The sequence below is a fragment of the Varanus komodoensis genome, unplaced genomic scaffold, assembly GCF_004798865.1.
Source record: "Varanus komodoensis strain SLA01 unplaced genomic scaffold, ASM479886v1 scaffold3, whole genome shotgun sequence".
Lineage (NCBI taxonomy): Eukaryota > Metazoa > Chordata > Lepidosauria > Squamata > Varanidae > Varanus > Varanus komodoensis.
In genome coordinates, this window is record NW_025335761.1 from 17,168,721 (window position 1) to 17,189,148 (window position 20,428).

Genomic DNA, 20,428 nt, shown 5'->3' on the forward strand with positions numbered 1-20,428 from the left:
GTGGATTTTGGAATCTGGATTTTAGCTGTTTTAGCTGCTTTTGGTTTGTTCAGAAAAACATTTTAGCCCATGCTCAGGACTAAACATATCGCATGAGCAAAACAAAAGGATTGCATTTATGGGTACTAAAAATGGGCTTTGTGATGTAACATTGGGTTTAAACTGGTTCTGAAACATTCATGCAAATGCATGTGCCTGTATTACTGTATAACATTCGGTAATTCCACTTTAAGAAATTGGCAGTAACTTGTTCTAACTCAAAAGCCTTTGGATTCAACATATGACCATAGCTTGCTTCCGTAGTAGCTTTTTACAATAGTTTTTTTTTTTGCTGTATTTTCAAATAGTGGTATTTCTGTCAATAGAGTATTTGAGTTAAACAGATGTTTACTTTTCTGGTTCCTTTTGAATGACTATAGCCAAAATACTACTATTTTGTAATAGCATTGTATTCTTTTGTAAATTGCTCCTAATTTTTCAGTTAAATCTGAACTTCAGAACAACACTGTTCATGAAAGTCATTGGGCATGACTTCTCTTTTGCTCAGCAGAAGACAAGATAATTGGAGTCAAGTGCACAGTAATTCTAAAGGAAAACCTGCTTAAGCCTGCAAGGGACCTAGAACTGGGGTGGAAACCTACTGACCCTTTATAGACAGCAGAGCAGTGACCCAAAATATACAGCCAAAGTAATACTGGAATAGTTTAAAAACAAGAACCTGTCCCAATCAAAAGTCAGACCTCAGTCCAACTGAAGAGCTCTGACAAGACTTGAAAGTGGCTGTCTGTGGCACATCTGTAGTGGGGATCCACAGTCCCCACTACAGATGTGCAAGGAATCTGTTTGGAGGTGGCAATCTGTTGGATTCCCTGGGCTCTGCTGCCTGGACTTCGGTCCACCTTGCAGTGGCCCAGAATCAGAGTTGCTGGCGAGCACTTCCAGTGCTTGCAAGTGCAGTCCCAGGATTTGAGTCCCACACATCTGCTGCCACCACTGGTAGCAGCAGCGACAGGTAGAGAAGTTGGTTTCCGTGAATGGCACCTTGGTGTCACGTGCACTCACAGCAATCTCCGTCCTTGCCCTTTGTTGACTATTTTGTGTAAATCAAGTGGTAACAGAGTCCATTGTGTTTCAGGTCCAGGCTGTAATACAACAAAATATGCAAAGGGAGAGGCACTGAAAGGCAGTATATATTATCATTCAAGATTTCAGGCACACAGTTAAATGGCAGCTTCTGTATTTCCTGCACTTTGCAAGCATTTTCTATTTTTAAGAATCTGTATTTCCCTACCATTTATTGAAGCAGCTGTTGTGGAAAAGGTTTTGTTGTGGCAAAGACTGATCACAGTTGCAGAAAGTAGAGGTGCAGGAAATTGGACTGTTGCATGTTGTTGTTAGCAGGACATCAGTACTGAGCAATGAGTACTTTCGTTTACTGTATGTCATAATAATGAATGAGCCCCTTCTTTAGTGTCTGATTCTAAGTTATTCTGAATTAACTTTGTGGATGCACATTTTTTTCCTTGAATAGTTTAGAACTGAAGGAGGAATCCAGGCCCCTTGTTCACTGGATGGCAGAGATCCGGCCTACCCACATTTCCCATAACTCTTGCAGGTTCATCTGAGGGGTATAGGGGAGCAATGAGGACTGAGTCTATGCCATGCGATCCATCATCTCTCTGGATAGCTTTCCAGGAAATGCGTTTCTTATCAGGGTTTCTAGGCTGTGTCTGTTATAATAGCAGCAGACAGTGCCATCAGCATAATCTAGCTTGAGCCGCATTCCTCCAGATTATTCTGTCAAAGCAGGCCCTTCCACCCATACAGATATCACTGACTTGTTTTCTTAGAAGATGCAGTGGTATTGGTGGATCTGTAGGCTGTGAGATTGCCATAGTCCACCCATATAGACTTAACAACCTGGCACATTCTTGGAGGTTAGATGGAGTCTGTGCATGCATGTATCTCTATAATCAATGTACAGAGCTTAGCAAAAGGCAGGGGCCATGAGTATGATCCCATAACCTTAGTACATGTTGATTTTACAATGACTCCTGCTAGATTGGGGCTGGGGAATGTTGGAATGTGGGTCAGTGGTGAGGGAGGTGGGGGCTGCTGCCTAGCAACATCTAGAGGGGCACAGTTCCCCCATCCCTGTTGTGCTAGATTAATGTTGACCCCTGCCTCTTATAATACTTTGTTTGGAAAGGAATATGATCTATTAGAAGAACTTGTACTGATGTTGTAAGATGTTCCAACCAGTTAAATGCTTAGACTGGCATGTTCTGTTAGAAAGCTGTCTCTTCCCAGGATAAATGCATCACCATGTGTCAGATGCTTAACAACGTGAATAGCCAATCCTTTAATATATTGACTTTTTCCCCAAAACATAATTAAATACCTCTACAAGTGAATTAGCTTGTCATTTATTTATGGATATTAGAACTGCTTGTACAGACCTGCCATTCATACAGAGTACTTCTTATTATGTATGCTTGACTTCTATATCTATTTATATCTGTATCTATATCTGTCAACTTTATTGTCTTGCGAAGCTGACTTGAAGATTTGCACAGTGATGCAGTGTTCAGTGCTTTTTAATTTTGCACAATTCATAGGAATATGCCAGTTACATATTCTCTTCCATTGCATTTTGGGAGCTTAATAGACTCCATTTGTGATGACCAGTATTTTTTAAAAAATATCTGAAATGAAAAACTCTTGCCTATAAGTTAGCTAGAACCACTGTCATAACTGATTATAGCCAGAATAACAGCTGTTTGAAGAACAGCTCTTCACTCCTGATGATAAACCACCTGTTTGGATTTCAGTGGCAGCTACATGGCAGTGCTACTGTGATGCTCATAAGTTTCCACAGTAAGAGGCTTGCTGGATCACCTTTAGGACACTTGGCCTCCTCAGTTTTCTTCCTGCCCACCAAAACACACACTTTCCTTCCCTCAAAGGCAGCTACCCTAACCTCAGAGATTACCCAGTGTGGTTCTTTCCATACTAGCAGCTAGGGGAGAAGGGGTAGAAACCCCACTGTCCAGCTCCAAGAAGAGGGCTCTCTGTAACATCAGAGCTGAGAGTCTGATCTATTCTGTGGTCCCTTAGATACTGTCTGGGGAGCATAGGATTGCTTCCTCCAACAATGATTGTATTGCTGAATTTATGCCATCAGTACATTGTGCGTGAATTGCAGAATCCAAGCAGGCAATATGAGGAACTGCTGTGGACGAGATTAGGAGTGCAGAGTGAACTTTCCTCATCCCTGCCATGCATCACTACCTAGAGTAATTTCCACTGAACAGATGTGTATAGGAGTACATAATAAACATTTGAAGCATTACTACAAATAGCATTTAAGTGAAGCACACCCGGGCAGCAATATACGGATTGGATGAACCCACTTACAGAACTGAGATATTAAAGAGATGTGAAATTAAAGTGGAACTACTATATAAAAGTAATTAATAAACCGTGAATATCATCCTGCCATTACAACCCTGATGGGTTATGATGGGTAAGAAATGTTGGTCTTTGCCTTCTTAATTCTAGCCCTGACTAGTTATTTATTTATGTATTAATAATTTGTAGAGTGAATTGGTTGTCCAGTAACTAAAATCTCACACAAGGCAGCATAACATGAAAACAAAGATAAATTCCCAAATTTATGTTAAAAAACCAGAAACCACACGATAGATGGTCAATTAAAGGCAGCAGAGATTAGAAACAAGAAAAAAGAAAAGCAGAAGTTTAACAACAACAGCTATTTAAAGCACACCATAATGTTGGGGATTATATGAGCAGAGCCGGCTGGAGCTGGGGATCAGACTAGATGGCCCTGCAGACCCCTTCTGACTTGCTTTGTTTCTACGTTTCTATAATATTAGAGAGTGAGAAAGGATCAAAAGGTCTGAAAAGGGGATTGTTTGGTGCTTAAAAGACAAAGGTCTCAGATGGACCTTTCTGCAGAACCTGTACTGGAACACAGGGTCTGCTCCCAAAAAGGCCTGCTGTTGAGTTGCTCCCTCCTGAATCTTCACATGCAGGGGGCATTCAAAACCTCTGGTGGCTGCTGCAGAGCTTGGATAGGAATATTCTGTGGGTGTTTTTCTGTTGCTGGCCTGGACTTGTCTTGTCTGGACTTGGAGTAACTATCCACAGAAAGCTGGGCATCCAGGACAACAGCACAATAAAAATCCCAATGAGTAATTTCTTAGGGCAGTTTGCCAAGTTACAATTTTCACTCAAGAAGTACTTCCTCAAGTCACTTCCATATGCAAATATGTTGCATCTAAAGGGCCTGGCTTCTTAAATGGTAAATGGTGCTACAAGAATTTGGAAAGGACCCAGTATATTGAGTTAATCTTACAGATGAATGCACATCAAATCCTTCTCAGTCATAGTGTTGCTGCAGGAGCTTTGATGTGAGTGCAAACAATGTATAAATTAGTCTGCACAGTAATTTCTCACTCTTATTAAGGTAGCTGCTAAGCATGAATTAGGGCGAATGATTCTGCTGATATCTAAAGTTAGTTAATTTTTCTCTATCTCTCTTTTAATTTGATGAACACTTTTATTTGCAGTTGTAAAAACAGCTCCTTAGGTTAAATTGCACTCAATCATGATGTGGGTTCTGCATGACAAATGTAGCTTTGAAATGAATTGCACTCAATGTAAGCATGTATATTTTAAGTCTTTGCTATGCTTCTCTCCCAGTACCATGGGGTCCCGACACTCTACCAGCCCTGTTGTCTTCACCAGTGCCAGAAGTTCACCTAAAGAGGAGCTTCATTCAGCCACTTCCCCACAGCTGGCACCTTCTTTCTCTTCCTCTTCCTCCTCCTCTGGCCCTCGGACTTTCTACCCACGTCAGGGTGCCACTAGCAAGTACCTGATTGGATGGAAAAAACCTGAAGGCACAATAAACTCAGTGGGGTTTATGGATTCAAGAAAGTAAGAACTTTTTTATTCTGTTTTGGTGGGTGTTGTTTTTCAGCATACCTCTCAAATCCATAGTAGGCATTTCTTTGATGGAAAACTCTTCAGGAGTTTAAGTGAATTGGTTATTTAAGCCCATTAAAGGCCTTATAGAGCAAAAAACCTCAAGAAATATGTAGGAATTGATGTTGTCTACTAAAGTGTGTTAAGGATTGCTGTTGTCTACTAAATTAAAATGTTTAAAATGATTAATTGAATGAATTAAGTTTTGTTACCTGTCTTCACTTATTTTTCTCTGTATCAAGACTATTGAATCAACAAAAAATATTTAAAGCTCTGACTGGTGGCGTTTGAGGGTTTTTTCCCCATAACAGTTTTTAAATGTATAGCACAAGCTTCAAAAGATAAGATTTTAGGAATAGCTTTGTTTAGAAGAACTGACTTTTTGTAATAGAGACAAAAATGAAGCTACATGAACTTTAAGAAATTGTTCCTTAGGAATTGAAACGTGTTGACTTGATTTACTAGTCAGCCATGAGCTGGGGGTTGCCACTAATCACCCTGTCCCTGTGCAGAGAGCATGGGGAACAGCCTGTTCTTGTTCTGTTTAGGCTAAGTTTTAAAGAAGATAAGGAATTGTTGTAAAGAGTTGTGCTAGTCCTCATCTTCTCCAAATTGCAAGACTAATGAGAGCTCCAGGGAGAAAGTCTGCAAGTTGCTAGGCACGCTACTTACTAGAACTGCTGCATGCAATTGTATGCACCTCTAAAAGAATAACTTTCTCCACAGTGCCATTAACCCTTCAACTGAGTGCCAGGGGACAGCCGGGCAAAATAGATTACAACTTCATTATTTTGCAAATAAGGGCTTCCAGAGATGTTCAGGGCAGCTATTTTCATACCATTATTTGAAAAGGATTTACTGATTAATCTTTTACTTATTGTAGATAGTCAGTCTTAGGTGAGGGATGGCATACTGATATTTAAGGCTAGGATCATTGCCAAAAAGCTAGGATGGGCACTTATCTACATGAAATGACATTGAGGCAAAAAGGTAGTCACAGAGCAAGCCTTAAAGAAATAGCAAGAGAAACGGGGGCAAACTGGGGTGCAGATTTGCCAAAAAAGGGGTGTAATGCAGCTACTATGTCAAGGCTGTGTCTTCAAGAAAGCAGAGGTCCAGAATGATGACTGGGTTGTAGGGACAGGCAAGAGCAAGGCAAGACCAGGGTGACTTCTTTTATATTGTTATTTATTTTATATTGTTATTTTTATATTGTTATTTTTGTATTTTATTTTATGTTGTGAGCCGCCCCGAGGCTTTGGCGAATGGGGCGGCATAGAAATGTTTTAATAAATAAATAAATAGTGCAAGACAAGAAAAATGAAGCAGCTGGAAGCAAAGCTACTAGAAGTGCTTGCTGATGTCATGCATCGCATCCTGGCAGTGGGAAAACAGGAACATCCATAGGAACATTCCTAGGGTTAAAAATCGTTCAGTAGCCTGGATGGTGATGATGTGGTTCAGGTTTCAGTTATTATGATAAGCTTATTACTGATACAGAGAAAGGGAAATATTCCTAACAGGTCTGTTCCTTTAAACAGGTATGCCTTCTATGGATTTGTTATATAAGATTGAATTCTCAAGTCTCCCACTACCACCCAATGCAAGTGTCCACTGTTGAGCTAAGCCTTTTCTCCAGATAGCTAGAGGTGTTGGAGTGGTCCTGTCCATGGCCTGTGATTTCTAAACTTTTGACCTCTTTGCTTTACAGGCGTCACCAGAGTGATGGTAATGAAATGGCACATCCTAGGTTGCGTGCATCAGCCAGGGACCTTCGAGCCTCACCAAAGTGTGCATCTAAGTCAAATATTGAGGAAGAACTGAAGAAGCTGATAGATCTAGACAGCCCAACACCAGAGTCTCAGAAAAATTTTAAGGTACATGTTACAGAATTATGTCCTATGAGAGAAAGACTAGAAGAGACTGGGCATGTTCTGCTTTGACAAGGGGAGATACGATGACACTCTTTAAGTGCTTGAAAGGTTGCCACACAGAGGAGGGCCAGGACCTCTTGTGGGTCATTCTAGAGTGAAGGACATGGAATAATGGGCTCAAGTTATAGGAAGTCACATTCTGACTGAGCACTGAAGCAACACAACAAAGGGACCAAGGGCGCTCCCACCGTGGAGGCATTCAGGATGCAGCTGGGCAGCCATCAGCTAGGCGATGCTTTAACTTGGAGTCCTGCATTGAGCAGGGAGTTGCTTGATGGTTTTATCAGCCCCTTCGCACTCTCTATTCTGTGACCAAAACCATATTGCTCAGAAGTGCATAAGAAGGTTAGCTGGCAACTGCTGCAGTTGGTGTGAGGTGTGAAAGAGAAGAGCTCTATTCAGATTTTAGCAGGACTGACTGAAAAGCTTATCCCTTAGTAATGTTTTTAATTTCTTTATTTCAGAAGACTCCACCCACTGCTGTTTGCATACCATTGCATGGATATAACAACAATTAGAATATTCATAAAATAATAGTAAATTTGAAAGCAACAACAATATAATGGTGACAGCCACAGTAGATAAAACAAAGCCATCAGATTAAACTTGCCCATGAGATATAGCATATGCCTACCTAAACAAGAAGATTTCAGCCATGCAATGAAACACCATTGAAAAGGCTGCCAGCTGAGCTCCATGAGCAGAGAATTCCACCATTTATACATGATTATGAAGAAGGCCCTTTCTTCTTCCCTCACCAACCATGCTTTAACTGGGACATAGGGAATGGTTGTCAGATCTTCTCTGGGCAGGCTGGTTCCTAAAGTATCTTTGCCTCAACCCTTTTTATGGCTAAGTCTAAGCAACTTTGATGTGCTTATAGGATGTGAGTGTGATACAAATTATGTAATTAAAATAATTGTACATAAAAATAAATTATGTAAAAAAATAACCTTGCTCATTTGCTTCAGAGTATGGTTGCCACAATATTAATTAGCTCCAGCCACAGAGAATGCAACCATTTTTCCAGGACTATACTGACTTCCAGTTAATTTCCAGGGCTCAGTTCAGAGTCTAAACCCTAACCTTTTAAAACCTGACTTGGTATAGGACCAGTTTATTTTAAGGAGACCTGCTGAGGTATATCTCCTTGCATTTTGAAGGAGCCTGGGGCCAAAAGGTACAGAGAATCACATTCTTGGCTCTTGGCCCCTGCTGTGGAATGAGCAAGCCAGGATGGTGCCAAAATCATTGTTTGTTGAGCTCCAGGAGTTGACCAAGAAAGGCTTTTTAGGGAATTCTTTCCAGATTGTTTACAAGAAAGAAATGACTTGCATGAGCTGCTAGTAGCTGTTGTTGCGATTTGGTGATTTTATTATTTTTGTTTAGAAGCTGCTTTTTGCTGAAAGGTGGGAGTATAAAATGATAAATAAATAACCTTCATGGCACAAAGTTGAATCTGAAAGAATTAGAATGTCACCAGGAAAGTATCTTTGTGATTCAAGGGAAAGACTTTTAATGCTTTCTATTCTATAAAGAATCTATGGCATCTTACACTATTGCAGGTTAGCAGTGCTCCTGGAAACTTTCACCCACTGATCCATGGTAACGAGAATGATGCATGAATTTTCCTCATGAACAGTAACGCTGCCACTGGCTTCATATGATGAGCTCAGGGGGGTTCTGTTCCTACACAGTTTTTAGGGCAGATGTCAGTATATTAGCAGCTGCAGTGGTTTTATACATTTTATTTCTGCATGCAACCTTTCGTTAGGAAGTGACTCCACGTTGAAGGGCTGCTATTGCTAATTGCACATTGAGTTTCAAACATCACCTTATCCACTTGAATGGCTCTTCCACTTTTCTGATCAGAGAGCCTGAGTAATGGCACCTTGACTGTGAGCTGAACTTTCCTACAGCAGGCATGCCTCATTTCATCCGGGCCAGACTTACTCCCAAACTTTACTCTTTCTCCATCTATAAATGTGTGTGTGTGTGCGCATGTGCAAAATAAATCTACCCAAACAATTCCTTAAGGTTTCACCAGACATAGTAATGATTTAACCACCTTGAAGCATCCTTCTTGGGGAGAGAGCCCTGATTTCGGAGACCTTTGTGCTGAAAGCCACTGCTTAACATTTCATGCTTGTCAGGGTCTAAATGGTTTCCACAGCAACCATGCAAAAGAGGGCACTTGCAACTTCTTTCTTTGCTTGTCAAAACCCAAAGAGGCTTATTAAAACTTGTAAGTATGTGGGTCCATGTACAGATCATTTTTCAGTGTTGCTTTTGAGGCTGAAGCAAAGGAAAATTGCCACAGGCAAGGGTCCCTTCTGCCCCATCAACTGCTGACTGGCTTTGTGAGGGGAGAGATGAACCTTTCTCATGACATATCAGGCAAGGGCTATTCTCCTTTTGCAAAAGCCATATTCGTTTAAATGATTGATTGCCTTAATAAGTGTCAGTTTGTGCCTGTTTTGACAAACTGCTGGTCAATGGAGCCTTCTCTTTCCACCCGACTCCTAATTCTGCTTATTCAGGTGATGGATGATTACTACTGCCTTAGGCAAAGGACCTGACAAAATGCAGAAATCTGATACCACTGCTACTGCTATTGCCACTTCAGTAAAATGTTTCCTCTTTGTAGGCTGGGGCAGCAAGCCTCTCCTTGTCCAGATCCTTGAAACAGTTGAGTGACAGGCAACAATTAGGTTCTCTCAGTCACAAGGTTTGCTGTTTTAAGGGGGTATTTGTTTCTTTCCGAATTGCTCCTGTGTCATTTTACTCCATTTCCTTTGTCAAAAGATGGGGCAGGGCTGAGTCATGCTGCACAGAGCCTTTTTCTAAGTGTCAAAATGCTTCACCCACTGCAGTCATCTTTTGGCAAAGTGTTGCCAATTGACTAGATGAAGATAAGGAATCATGTTACAAACATTTTCTCTTTCTTTTGCAATCACCTCCCAAATGGCTGTTGAGGTGGGCTTTGGACGGCATATACAATCGTTAGGAAAGGGTTGTGAAGTTCCTCTGCCTTTTTGGTCCAGCCATATTTCAGTGGGTAGGGAGCATTTTATCCCAATGAACATTTGGCCATGTGATTGAGCATTTCTGAGATGCTTTGCAGGCACAGCTGGTTGGTTGGTTGGTTGGGTGGGTGGGTGGTTGGTTGGTTGGTTGGTTGTCAGCACCATATCTGTCAACACGCAGGGCCACTAGTCTATGGAATTCTTGGCAGGAGAGAGAGCACGCGTGTGTGCAAAACAACCCCATTCCTTTTGTGAAAACAAAAGTTATGCACAAGCATTAAAACAGCATTTCCTCACCCCTTGCAGGTATTTCTTGTAGACATGTGGCTTCTATTTGTTTTAATGTTTGCCTTTTTAGTACATTTGCCTACATAGAATTTTCCTCCATGTCCTTCACATCCTACACATGACTTTTATCCACAAGAGCAAAAGTCACTCCCTAAAATCTTTTGTATGAACAATTCTTCATACTTTGCATGCAAGACTTGATTGAATTTCCTAAAGAAATATTTAATGAGCCTCTGATTTTGAGGTTAATTCTTACCACAAACTCAGTGAAGGAAATTTAATTGAGCAGAGACAGTACTGAAGTTTGAGAGACTATGGAAACATAGTGCTAAGGGAGATAAATGTTCTTAGCATAACTTCCTGTGCAGATACAAGACTCATTCTGACTACATAAGGCTTTCAGCAGATTCCTCTATATGAAGAAGGATTATTCCTGAACTGTTCAATACAAGATACATAAAGCAGAAGAAATGAGAGTAGGTTTTTCCATTTTAGGGCCATTCCAAATTGCTTGCTTTTTGTTCAATAAATGTGATTGTGGGGGTTCCAAGCATCTTTCTTTAGCTGCAGGGCTACAGTGCCAGTTCTAGCTTTTGGGACCAGGATGACAGTGTATCTGTGACCCTTCTTTGGTGCTGCCTGTTTGTAACCCCATTTCTTCTTCTCACCACACTCCTTCCCTCTCTAAATTAAATAAAAGTTTTGGCCAACATGATGGAGAAACAAGTTTCTGATCTTCGCCAGTTGCTCTTTATAGTCGTTTATCCATAGAAACAGTCCAGAAACAGTCCATTACCAACTGGATTTCAAGCCAGATAGCAAAATTAATGACCAACATAGAATTACCCCACTTTACGTCAACAGACTCTAAAAGGTAGATTATGCCAGACTGGAGTGAGTTACCAAGAAGAAGAGTCATTCACTCAGACTGAGCCTGCACATGTTTCCAGGTTCATGTTATTAATTAAAAATACTTTGGAGACCAACAAGTGTTTCCTCTAGTGGTAAAGAAGTAGCTGATAAGAAAGTTGGCATGAAGTTACTTATTTCAGCAGCTATCTAGACAAACAATGTGGTCAAACCAGCATGACTGAAGTGTTTTGAGGCTTTAATTTGATGTACACTTATGTGGGAGTAAGCCATGAGTGGACATGCTGGTGTGACATGAGAAACAGCTCCTGCTAAAACCATCTATGTAATTAAGAATGCAAATCACCTAATATAGGACTAAGCACCACTGAACTCAATGGAACTTACTTCTGATTATACAAGAATAGGACTGTGCTCTGGGGCTGTAATCCTGGTCTACGGCAGGACTTAATGTGCATATGGTTGGGCTGAGAATTAGGAGAGTGAAATCAGTGACGTTCATGAGCTAGACAGTTAAAACCAGCAGTCCCACGTATGCTCTGAACTCAGTAATAAAATAGCAGATAAGTCTTTAAACTCACCCAGTGTAACCAAGGACAGTTTTACAGCATTCTCAAATGGTGCACCTTTTTTTTGGACTGCAGCTACTGAATGTTTCTGCATGCAAAATTAGCATGCCGCCCGTGCAAAGAGTTGTTAAGCATTGATTTTTATCAACAAATACAGGGAAGTTGCCCCTTTTTGTTTGCATTGGGGTTTGCCCTGGGCATGCAGAGAAGGAGGGAGCTTTTGTATTTTGCCTACACAACCCAACAACATTTTTTTTACCGCCAGTGGGGAGCTCTAGTTCAAATCTTTTATACAGCTGCCTTGGAAATATAAAAATATTCAAAGCAAAAGTGTCTGTCACTAATTCCCTCCAGTTTTAACCATGGAAACCTGGCAGAAATTTCAAGTCTACATGTGAATTATTTGCTAATTCATTACATGTGCATTATTTATGAAGGCCACCCTCCTAAACTCACTTACCAGGGAATTAGCCTCATTGAATACAATGAGACTAACGTTAGAATAGACATAGGATTGGCCCATCATTTAGCAGTGTTGTTAGATGTGATCAAACAAACAATTTAGCCTGTTTGCTTGATCACATTGTTCCATTTGGTCAGTTAAACGCAAAGAGGGTATCAGAAACAGAACCAAGGTTCAAGGAAATAATGTTTTCCCTTTAAAGGAAGGATTCTTTAAACTCTTCTTACCTGTGTGATAAGAACATACCTGAGGTGGTAACATTTCTGTGTGCTGCTAGTTTTGTAGTAACGAATGGACTGACTGCTTGCTCGAAATAATATAATGGACATTTGATTTCTGCCATGTTTCAGAGGCTTTGGCAGCTGGGTCTAATAGGCATGGTTGGAAAAGGAAGCAGAAGCACACACAACGGGAGTGCAAGATCAGACCAGACCAGACCAAAGGAGCAAGTTCACTCCAGGGCACATACGGACAGATGCACACCTGATTGAGGAGCAAGTGCAGGCATTAGCCAGAGGGCTGCGCACAGACCCTGCTAGCTTAGTTCGAACACATGCCACTCCTTGTGTTTCATCCTCCTCCAGGTCCATGTGCAGCTGCCTGGCCGGAAAGCTCTGTGGCTGTGAGCTCTTGCTCCTCTGATTTCACCTGGTTTGCGTGTGTGGCTGTGTGCATGCTGAGCTTACCGCTCCATCCAGTCTTGTTAGGCCCACCCACCTCAGCTCCTTGGAAGCAGAACGGAAGCAGGACACCCACTGTGTTTGTCACATCTTTGCTAGCAAGCAGCGAGCCCTCTGCTCATTGCAGGAGCCACAGCAGAAGAAGGAAACATCCAGCGGTCAAGCAGCCAGCGAAGCAACGGGCATGGCATGGTGGAGCAGGCACGGCCATGGTCAGGTCGACTGATGCGTCCTGCCTGGTGACTCACAGCGTTACCCTGTAATGCCAGGCCTATGAGGATGATTGCATTTACCCATAATGGCTTTTTTTTGGAAGATGACAGTCTCCCTAGTGCTGTTGCCCCTGTTGTGTCCGCCTCGGTGTGGGGTGGATTGCAGTTTTGTTAGCACTCACAAGAATGCTCCACTAACCCCCTCAAAAAAGGCAGAGAGCAGCAAGACTTTTCCTCCAGCATGCATGTGTGCATGCACACGCGTGTTCTCTCTTTCTCCCCACATAGCAGCATGCTGCCATTTTGTGAATCTTGCGCTTTCCTGGAGATGCAGACAAATGTAAACATTTAACTGCAATTTTTTGTATACTCGTCCAGAAAGCCATGAATATAAATATCCATGAATATAAAATGTTGCATTGAAATTGGCTCACTTTTCTGAAGGAGTGTCACAAATGATCTTTTAAAGGAACTGAAGTGTTGTGCTTTCTTGACATGTATGGCTATTGCTTCTCACACATTCCTCTTATTTTCTTTTAGTCTCCATTCCCCAGCACTCCCACCTCCCGGCGTGCCTTGCAGAGGACTCTGTCAGATGAGAGTATTTACAGCAGTCAAAGGGAGCACTTCTTCCCTTCCCGCACTTCCCTCCTGGACCAAGCCCTTCCAAATGATGTCCTTTTCACCAGCACATACCCTTCTCTGCCCAAGTCATTACCGTTACGAAGGCCATCGTACACATTAGGAATGAAATCTTTACATGGTATGTATGCTTTCAGCTTCCCTGGAGAAGAAGTGGCTTGGTTGGTTTATTTGTTAAACTCTGGGGTGAGAAACATGTTTGCCTTGGTCTTGGACTTAGGACAAGCAAGCAACCTTTTCAGTTACGGGAGTATCCTTACTGTACTTTTGTACTTTGGGACACCTTCAGGCTCGCATTTGGTTTGCATATCTTTTGCAGTCTTGAAATGAGAATATTGCACTATATTTGGGCTTGGCCTGCCTTTGATCATGCAGGCATTTCAGCAGATGCAGAATACAGGGCTAGCTTTCCGAAGGGAGGTAGCCATACTGAATGCATTATGCCAGTCCCTCCATCTGCTGATTATTAGCTAAGAAGCATAATGGGAGCTGATTAGTTTGACCTATAAAGCTCGAATAGCTTGTGACCTACGTAATTTTGAAATGCTTAAGACCAAGCACAATATTGAAGAATGGTTGTGTGTTCGTGTTTGACTGTGCCAGTGATGTGCCAAGACAGAGCTGTGATGGCTCCAAGAGAAGTTTCTCAGTTCTGTCCTTTCTCTCAAAGATTTCTCATTTTCTCTCAAGGCTTTGTAAAATATTGTAAAGTCATCTTGTTAGGCCTGCTGCTTAAATAGCTCAAGCTGCTCTAGTATGAGCTATACTGTTTCAGTAGATAATGTTCTGCACTATTTTTGTTTGCTTGTTTGGCATGATCCTTCCAAACTAAAATACTTTCAATCTCAGTGACTCAATTGTAGAGTTACACTTATCTCACTTGAAATCAATGGGAATTGAGTGATTAACTATGACTGGGTTGTGCCCTTTGTATTAAACACCTCATATAAAAATAGATTTTGTTCAGAGCCTTGATTTTCAGGAGGAATTTGGTCAAGTAACAGGAGGATAGGACAAATCCAATAAGCTGTCCCTAATTAATTTATTTTGATTTTATTTGTTAAATGTGTATACCAGCTCACTAGCAGGTGCCTTCAGGACAGTTTGCACTAATAAAAACAAACATAAACAGTAAAACACCATAATAAAATGCAATTATAACAATATTAAATAGTACATTTTTTAAAAGGAAGATCATTTAAGAGCCAGCAGTAAAATAGATAATTACAGCAAGTTCATACTCAGCATGGAGAACCTTCAGTGAAAGAAGGATTAACCCTTCACTGGCTCTGCTGCTTCTCGCTGATTAGAAGGCCACATTTCCATTCCCTTTTGAGAAACCTCTATTTGTATCTGAAGCTTTGGGAAGTCAGAAGGAGCATTCTTCATTTGGAATGACTCAAAGTAAATGTCAGTGTTTTTTTTTTTCTCCTTTCTGTTCCAACGCTTGTTCACATTTGGCCTTCTCTGTTGCCTCAGGTGAATTCTCTGCCTCTGACAGCTCCCTCACAGATATCCAGGAGCAGAGAAGACAGCCGATGCCAGACCCGGGGCTCATGCCCCTGCCAGATTCTGCTTCTGACCTAGACTGGTCCAACTTGGTAGATGCTGCAAAGGCCTTCGAGGGTAGGCATCCGCAGTCCCTTCCTTGAGAAGCTTCAATGCTCCCTGGCCAAAGAGGTTTTCATCAGCCCTTCCTGCTACTGCACAGCATTTCAGCTTTCAGTCCACTTCCTCCTTCCGGCACAATGTGATTCCCATCAACCAGAGTGGGCAGCACATGGCTGTTCCTTCCCCTGCTACATCCTCTGGGCGCCCCAACCCAAAAAGAGTCTGTGCCATTTATGTAATTCAACTCCCAAAATGGCACCTGGAGCACTGGAGAGTGGCGAAAAGGTCAAATCTGGCTTCTTGGCATCTTGGAGTTCCACAGCTTTCAAGCTTTACAGAATGTATGTTTAGATATTCAAAGAAAAAGTGAAACAAATAACTCTCACCATCTATATGGCATCTATATATTGACCTTAATCTGGGCATGTGTTTTTTTAATGTTCTTTGAGTCAAAGGAGCAAGACAGTTTCAGTGTTATGGATTAAACCAAATGTTAAACCAAGAATAATCTCCACATACGCATTCTTCTCTAACTTGCACATGTATAAAGTAATATATGACCCAATTGCAACTTTGATTTGCTCAGTCTGTGCTCGCACACACACACGCACACACCATTTCCCCTTTGGGGGAATCAAAGAAAAAAGTGGGGAGGAGGTCATCCACCCATAGAAGCTGGAAAGTTTATTTGCTTGTTTATGTTAGTTAAAAGGATATCTCACAGCTGAGGATTATTCCTCCTGAGAAAGGATGGATTGATTCTCCGTACAGACAGAACCATTTCACCACTGGGGATACTCCTTCTCCTCTGTTTTTTCTTTCACTTATCACATGCTGCCTTCTCTCCCTCCCTCACCCCAGCTTTCCTGGGATGCTGTACCAAGAGCCACTTCCACAATCCACAGTTTATATCGCAAATTCCATATTCGGTATTCTTACAGGAATTTCTCCTCCTTGCCATCCTTGGCTTCCTGTCTTTGTTCCCACAAAAGAAGGCTCTCTTTTCCAAGAGGAAAAAGTTATTCTATTTAGTGTCTTGAATTTTCTCTTTCTCTCCAGTCCAACGAGCCTCATTTTTTGCCACTAGTGATGAGAACCACAGACCTGTCAGTGTTGCTTCCAATACTGATCAAGCTGAAGACCCACTTCCTACACAAATCAAGCCTTACACTGGGTAAGTACTGTGCTGAGCCATCATGTTTGGGATGCCAAGGCATGTGAGAAATGTTGCTATGCACTTAGGCATAGACAGGTAAAAAGCAAATGCTGATACTAATGGAAAACTGAAAAATGTGGAGGCAGCTTAAGATAGCATAATTCACCACATATTACTGAAAGTTATTCTTTCAGGGAACTGTTATTTAAGGAGGAGAGATGTGTTTTCCGAAAGAACTTATTATTTTTACATTTATAGTCTACTTTTGTTCCTCTTCCAAGCAACAAAGGTGACTTGTGTGGTTCAGCTCCTATTTTATCCCTGCAATACTCAGTGAAGTGAGTTAAGCAGAGAGCCAGTGACTTGCCCAAAGTCAACAAGTGGCTTCTTGACTGAGTAAGAGACTAGAACACAGATCTCCTGTGTCCTATTACTACACCCAAACTGCTGTGCCAACATTACCTCTCACATTATCATAGACTGGCTAACGTGCCACAACAGCCCATGATGTGTAAGTAGTCATGACGACTGCTTGCTGTAGAGTGGCTGATTTTTAAACCACAGCTCACACTGACAACCTATGGCTTGTTCTATGAGTTATTTCCTCTATGAAAGGGTCTCGTGTTTTCCAGACCTGGGAGGGCAATTTCACTGCAGATCACAGGGATCGGTTCACAGTAAGAGAGGCAAAAGCCGCTGCTGCTCTGCACAGCCTTGTGCTAGGATCTGCCAGTGACAGCTCTTCCACGGATACGCAACAGTGCCTTGATGCAGCTGGGGCAGTTTCCTACTTTTGGCCCAGGAAATTAGGCAATTATGTTCTTCTGGGGAGGGGTCTTTCATAAATGTGCTCTTAATGCTGTTTATTACATTTAACCTTGTGTAGTTAAATGTAAGAAACATTTAACTTCTATGTTTCTGCTGTCAAAGGGAGCAGAGTTCCAAAGGGGAGTAGGTAAAGTACATAGAAATCAGCAGGCCAAGACTGCATAGAGTGCAATTTGCACACAATTGGCCAGTGTCCACACCCGAGCTGTCAGCTGCAGAGCACTGAAGAGTTGAGTGGGGTTACACAAGCTTGTTTCCTTGTATGTGCAACTGGATTTAGACACCACAAGATGCTATTGACTGCATGCCACAGCACACTGTAGCTTAAACAACCCATGGTGAGCTATCTGATCATATGAACCGGGTGACTGTCTATAGTACAGACCGTGCATTGTTTTAGAGCTTCAGAACAAGGCCATTAAAAGGAATACTAATTCCTAATCTGCTTCTATCAAATTCGTGCTGTAAGCTGCCCAGAGAGTCTCACAGCTGCGTGTAGTAAATTAGTACCAGGATCTAACAGTTCATACAACTCTTCTGAAACAGATGGCTACTGCAGGCTTAACACTTATGCACAGTTCACACTAACACTAAGTTATCTCTTTAAACTTGATTAAGATCCCAAACATAAAAATAAAATAACTGGGCTTATATTCTACCCTCAGGATGTAGAAGGACTAGTGCAGATGGTTTGCAAGCAGAGAGTTGGAGAATGGTCTTAACCTTGTTTCTTTTGCAGTGCAACCTGAAAGGGTTAAAAGGTGGGTATGGGTAGAAAGCAACCAAGGCATTCAGTATGGGTGGAATATATGAATGGGATGTGTGAATGTATGCTTCTGAATCAAGAGGATGCAAAGGGCCTCACCGTTACGTGTATCTCTCTGAAACTTGGTCCCTGCAGACAGACATCCAGGGAGGACCATTGCTTTGTGCCCTGCTTGAAGGCTCAGGGGCTTCTGATGGCCAATATGGGACTCCAAATGCTGGATCTGATGGACCTTAGTCTTGCTCGCCAGGGCTCTTAGGTTCTTCCTGATTTGCACAACCATTCTCATGGCTTAATTATTCAGATGTGACACTGATCTGTGGTTAAAGAAAACGGGCCACTGGTTATGTCTGCGCATGAGCACAGAGGAAAGGAGCATTTAGAAAGGCTTGCCACTCAGTTTCTGTCTCCTCCTTCCTGCAGTAAAGAGTCTCCTCCTTCTCTTGCTTCTAAAGTGAGCCAGCTGGAAGGTATGCTGAGAATGCTGCAGGAGGATCTAAAGAAGGTAAATAGAGCTATGAAAATAACTGTTTCTGTTTAATGATAGTTTATATTAATGCCACTCTGATCTCTGACCTTTAATGCTCCCGTGTTCTATTTTGAAACCTTGGTCTCTCACTGATCCGAATGGGATTTCTAACCCAAGTTTGTTTGTTTTCATTTTTTAAAAAAGTATATAAAAGTAATGAAACCAGGAGAAGTGCTTTCCAACAGGCAAATGAAAGTTGACCCTGACTGCATCATTTGAAGTGCTGTGTGTTTTTTCTGTTATTCATGGATGCCACTCAGGAAGTGCGTTTTGCTAAGGCCAGGCAGGGCAGGCTTCAGCCTTCTCCTCCCTCTGGTAGCAACTACTCCCCTTGAAGGTGGTCTTCCTCACTTTTTGGGGCAAATGGGATGTGGGGAGTGAACAGATCTTCATTAGAACTGCAATTGCGGAAGAGAGGAGTTCTCCATCTCCCTGTGTGTGGCAGTACCAGGGGCAGCTCTGATTAGTTTCAAAAGCACACAAAACAGCTCTGTGAGCAACATGTTTAGTGTTTGGTCTGGTTTGGCCCTAAGCCTGAAAACATTTAGTTCTACTCATGCCTGATGAAGAAAGGCTCTTGCTTTGCGTTGACCAAAGCAGTTCCCATTTAGCTGAGCAAGCGTTCAGTCTAATTTGTTTCACTGGATCTCTTGACAAGTTAGCTCCTGCAGTAGGTTTTTGCAAAACCCCAGCGTATATAGAGGAAAGCTTGCAGATTTTTTGTAGATCCTGGCATAATTAGTGTTTCAAAAACACAGTGAGAGGGAGAGAAATGTCATCATATCACCCAGAAAACTGGCATTGCCTTAAACTGGGCACACATTTCAAATAATAAATTAGAGGGAGGTGGGGGCATCTGGGAAAGAGCAACATTTGGATAAAAGTCTCAGCTGATGAGTATGATAGGATTTATGACAAAATCCACACATAATGTTGTCTCTATTCTTCATTCCTCAGGAAAAAGAAGACAAAGCCAACCTTCAGGCTGAGGTACAGCATTTGCGGGAAGACAATTTACGGTTACAAGAAGAATCCCAGAATGCCTCTGAGAAACTGAAGAAATTCACTGAATGGGTTTTCAACACAATTGATATGAGCTAAGAAGAGCACATATGAAAGAAACACACTGGCAAAAAATATCTCTGGAGTGGGACTTAGCTTTAATACCAGTCTAATCATGATCTTTGAAAGTCCAATCAGCACTTTCTTGTGTTTCATACAGTTTCTTGCATCTCTCCAAGCACCCAGAATTATTGCAGATCAACAATCATTGTCTGCCTTTTGTAGAAAAGAAGTAATTTTAAAGAAAATAAAAGTTTAACTGCTAAAATGTGAATGTCTTTATTTTTTGCACATTCTCTTTACCTATCCTGTACAAAATGATTTGGAGAGTGGACCAGAATAACTGTCCATCTGCCCCTGTTTATTTCTATTCCCTCCTTTGTATCAGTTTCAGATTAATCTGTTTTATTCTTGCTGCTTTGGCAAATATTACAACTGCTAGAAAACAAGCCGGTTGTTTATTTTGTTGCTTCCTTTCTATTGTTTCCACAGGCAAGAGGATGTGAACTGTGTTTTGGGTGTCTCCTTAATGATTTGTGCATAACCATCTTGAGAGCTATCTCCACATGTATTGTATAGAACCACAGCTCATAGAGTGGGCACAGCCAGCAGAGATATCAGCCATGAATATGGCAAGATACCCCATTCTGCTTTTGCTATTATTTTCGAATGCTTGCAACCTTCCTATGGAAGTGCAAGGGCTTTCTGCTCTGTAAGGGACAGACAACACAGTTTTGCTATACTAGGTGGGAAACCTTTCCCAAGCTTCTTGAGTGGAGTGA

The 20,428-nt window shown here is 41.7% G+C and overlaps 1 protein-coding gene across 6 annotated transcripts in view; it reads left to right on the forward strand.

Annotated features, from left to right (window-relative positions):
- The window catches only part of SIPA1L1 (signal induced proliferation associated 1 like 1), a 174,481-nt gene extending 154,565 nt beyond the window's left edge, over positions 1–19,916 (forward strand). For 5 of the 6 annotated variants that reach the window (XM_044435575.1, XM_044435576.1, XM_044435574.1 and 2 more), the window contains 7 exons: positions 4,726–4,962; positions 6,722–6,887; positions 13,593–13,815; positions 15,174–15,320; positions 16,365–16,479; positions 18,479–18,560; positions 19,542–19,916. In XM_044435575.1, coding sequence (XP_044291510.1) covers positions 4,726–4,962; positions 6,722–6,887; positions 13,593–13,815; positions 15,174–15,320; positions 16,365–16,479; positions 18,479–18,560; positions 19,542–19,685 — 1,114 coding nt within the window. In that variant the 3' untranslated portion in view covers positions 19,686–19,916. Of the gene's footprint in view, positions 1–4,725; positions 4,963–6,721; positions 6,888–7,408; positions 9,457–13,592; positions 13,816–15,173; positions 15,321–16,364; positions 16,480–18,478; positions 18,561–19,541 lie in introns of those variants that run through there. The other variant, XM_044435579.1, reaches the window with a different exon arrangement.
- The last annotated feature ends 512 nt before the right edge of the window (positions 19,917–20,428 follow it).